At 63.3% G+C, this 3,640-nt stretch overlaps 1 protein-coding gene across 1 annotated transcript; it reads left to right on the top strand.

The window, feature by feature from the left end:
* Window positions 1–130: 130 nt before the first annotated feature.
* On the top strand, window positions 131–2,665 carry PHACADRAFT_214736 (uncharacterized protein; the record flags this gene model as incomplete). The annotated part of the gene is made up of 5 exons (XM_007402789.1): window positions 131–974; window positions 1,023–1,118; window positions 1,176–1,539; window positions 1,595–1,712; window positions 1,773–2,665. The coding sequence occupies 5 exons, from the start codon at window positions 131–133 to the stop codon at window positions 2,484–2,486; spliced, it is 2,136 nt and encodes a 711-aa protein (XP_007402851.1). The 3' UTR covers window positions 2,487–2,665.
* Between the last annotated feature and the right edge of the window lie 975 nt (window positions 2,666–3,640).

The following is a 3,640-nucleotide window of genomic DNA, read 5'->3' on the forward strand; positions in this document are numbered from 1 at the left end:
CCCGCCTCTGGCGTATTGTGCTCTCAAGCGGTTCCTATCGGAGGAGCCAGCGGAGCTCAGCGAGCCTCTCCGCGCAAGGCTGGCTATAGCTGTGCTCATTCAGATTGTTCGCTCCGCAAACGACCTCGGCATGGCCGCCCTCGCAGCGCTCGAGCGCCTCGCCGAGGTCATCGCCAAACTCGACCTCTCGGCCTACCTCGACCTGCTCTGGCTCGCCGCCCTCTGCGTCCGCTCCTTCGAGGTCGTGCAAGAGGTGCTCCTCGTCCTTCACGAGAGCCGGACGGCGCAGCAGGACGTCCCCGCCATCGAAGCGTATGCGCACAAGCACGCCCTGGCGATCGTCTTCGACCGCGCAGAAGAGGCCGCCGACGCCTGTCCCTGCGACGAGCAGGGGCGTCCGCGGCGGCAGAAGACGGCGCCAATCACTGCGAAGCTCCTTTCCATGCCGGCCCCGAAGGGCGACGAGGGCGCGCCGGCGGACGCAGAGCCCGAGGCGCTGAGCGTGCCGATCCGCGTCATGGCGCACGTCCGCGTCGACCTCTCCGCGCCGGTCCGGCTGCACGCGCACGTCCGCCTCAAGGTCGCCTCGACGCCCGCACACTCAACGCTCCCCCCTGCGGTCGTCGACGCGATCGTCGTCCGCGCGGGCCGCGGCGAGCTCGTGCTCGATGTCCTCCAGCCTCTCCCGCCCGAGTTCGCAGACGTGGACTGGCACATGTACCAGGCGGGTGGCGTCGTCACGTCGAAGGCCATGCTCGAAGCCGTCCGGCGGCTGGCGGTGGAGGGCCGCGGGTGCTGCCGCTTCAAAGACATCATTTGCTCGGACGCCAGTGTCCAGGCTGAGGGGGATGCCGCTGGAGCTGCTGCGGTGGACGACGCGGAACTTTCGTTGACGTCGCCCTTGAACGACAGCCAGAAGGCTGCCGTCGCGGCTACTGCCCTTGGGCGTATGAGTTTGATATGGGGTCCGCCAGGTAAGCTTCACAGTCAGCCGTCTATACCATGGGACTTAGATACTCCAGGAACCGGAAAGACCACCGTGGTCGTGCAAATTCTCCTCCGTTTCCTGCGCCTCGACCCCGAAGCCCGGATCCTCATGACGGCGTCTACCCACAACGGTGCGCATCCTCTCTTTATGGGCATCTCTGGCTGCGCACTCACGGCCGCTCCTCCAGCCGTCGACAACGTGCTCGAGCGCTTCGTCGCCGAGAACGCGAAGCTCGGGCCGCTGCTGGACGACGAGCAGATCCTGCGCGCCGCGACGGAGGCCGCACGCGTGCACAAGGCTCTGCAGAAGTACACCGTCGACGCGCGGCTCGGCGGGAGCCTGAACGAGGACCCGCGGCTCGTGCAGAAGGCGCAGCGGCGCGTCCGCGACGCGCGCATCGTCTTCACGACGTGCACCGGCGCTTCGCTCGGCGTCCTCCGCAAGGCCGAGTTCGACGTCGTCCTCATCGACGAGGCGTCCCAGATCAGCGAGCCCGCGGCGCTGATACCGCTCGTCAAAGGGTGTGGCACGGCGGTCATGGTGGGCGACCAGTGAGTTGTCTCATCTTTCGTTGCTTCGGAGAGCTCATGACGATGGCCTCGGTAGTGTGCAGCTGCGGCCCACCGTGCAGGCCATGGGCAAAGCGTTGGAATTCGACAGATCCTTGTTTGAGAGGTTGTACACCGGTCCGCTGTATCAAGACATGACAAAGGACATGCTAGAGGTCTGTCCAGCGCGTTCACTTCCAAACCCATGTTTTCTAAACCAGAGGGCGATCTCCTAGGTACAGTACCGTTTCTCGGAAGCCATCGCCGGCTTCCCCTCTGCAGAGTTCTACGAAGGGCGTCTGCGCACCGGGAACCCAGTCCAGGCCGCCGCCGCCATCGCCAAGCTCGCCCTCTCCGCTTTCCCTTGGCCTAGTGCAGGGCCCGACGGGAGCATATTCCCCGTGGCGTTCGTGCCGTGCCTCGCGGAAGAAGACTACGGGCGGGCGTCGAAGAGCAACCGAGGTCAAGCAGACCTCGTCGCGCACATCGTTTCGCTCCTGCGGGAGCCCCGGCAGCCCGCACCACATCCCGCGAACGGCACTGCGCCCTCAGCGGACGCAGCGGACGCGACCGCCGCCGCCGCCGCCGCCACCGCCGAGCTGCAGGCGTCCTCGATCGCGGCGCTGACGCCGTACGCGCGGCAGGTGAAGCTGCTCGGGCAGACGCTGCCCGCGGGGCACGGCGTCGTCACGAGCACGATCGACGGCTTCCAGGGGCGCGAGGCGGACGTGGTCGTGCTGTCGACCGTGCGGAGCAACGCGGAGGGCGACCTGGGCTTCGTCGAGGACGCGCGGCGGCTCAACGTCGCGTGGACGCGGCCCAAGGCCGGGCTCGTCGTCGTCGGGGACCCGCGCACGCTGTGCCGCGCGCCGCTCTGGGACAGGGCGCTGCGGTACTGTCAGGAGGTGGTCGTGCGCCCGCCGGAGGTGCCCGAGACGGAGAAGGCTTAGGGACGGTTGGCTGTCTTTTGGGACTGGTACCTGCGGTGTCGGCTTTGTCCCGAGAGGCCTGCACTACTGTCATACGAGAGACGTTTACCCGTTTTTTACAGGGCGTCCCCCCATATCCTTCCCGCGCACTTTTCCCCGAGTTGTTTAGTACGAACGAGTGCCGTAGCCAGGCAGAAAAAGTGACTTTCTTTTCTTTTTCGAATGGATAGTGCGTTGACGGAGATTCAATGCCAGCACTGAGCCATGCTTCTGTACGACTTGGTCAACTGAGCATATTTTCTCCCCAAGAGCTGGATATATATTGGCATTTTGATATCTTTATGCGTCCCCATCCCGGATGTGGCCTACCAACGAGCGTAGATCTCATTGCACTACTCAAGCGAAGGGTCCCGTTTGCACACTGTCGTTATTTCCCTTCATTGTACGAGACGGGGGTTCAAAATACTACATATTATTGGTGTCATCATATCTTGATTGTCAGAATTCTTCGAGGGGAGACATTGGAAGTTCGCGCTTTTCAAAAAGTGCAAACTCTCCCCTTAGGGCAGTGAATTGAGATAGGCTTCGCGGCCTAGCAACCACTGTGGGCAACTGAGCTCCGATCACGATCGAAAGCAAGGCGCGACCGACCCGACCCGTCCGTCAGCTCAGAGAACATTCCCCCTGTCGCCTCTGGCGGAATTTCCAGCAGCGCCAGTTTAGCGTTGCGGTGGGCGTGTGTTTTTATCTTTTACGTCCTCGGCCCCTCCGGCCCACCATACGACGTATGGCGTGGTCCACGCTGGGGCTCTGGCTAGCGCAAGGGGGAGGGGAGCCGCCTTTACGTGCCCAGTTGCCGACAACTGAATGAGGCGCTGCGCGCGACGAGAACGACGCACCGGGGCGGCAGCAGCGCGTGCCTCAGGACCGCGACTTTCGGACGGGCGTATGTTTCGCGCAACATACACGCCTCGCTGCGCGCCAAGGTAACACTATGCACAGGCACACACCTTGTGCGGCGCGCTATTTTTTAATAAAAAATTGATGCTGGGCGGCGCGCAAAACGACGCTCCACGGCCCCGTGCTTACGATCGACACACGCCACGCATGTGGCAAACGACCAATAAATAAAAAAAGACAATAGCGGGTTTGTGGCTAGGCCCGAAAAGGCAAGA

The sequence above is a fragment of the Phanerochaete carnosa genome, assembly GCF_000300595.1.
Source record: "Phanerochaete carnosa HHB-10118-sp unplaced genomic scaffold PHACAscaffold_427, whole genome shotgun sequence".
In the NCBI taxonomy this organism is placed as follows: Eukaryota; Fungi; Basidiomycota; class Agaricomycetes; order Polyporales; family Phanerochaetaceae; genus Phanerochaete; species Phanerochaete carnosa.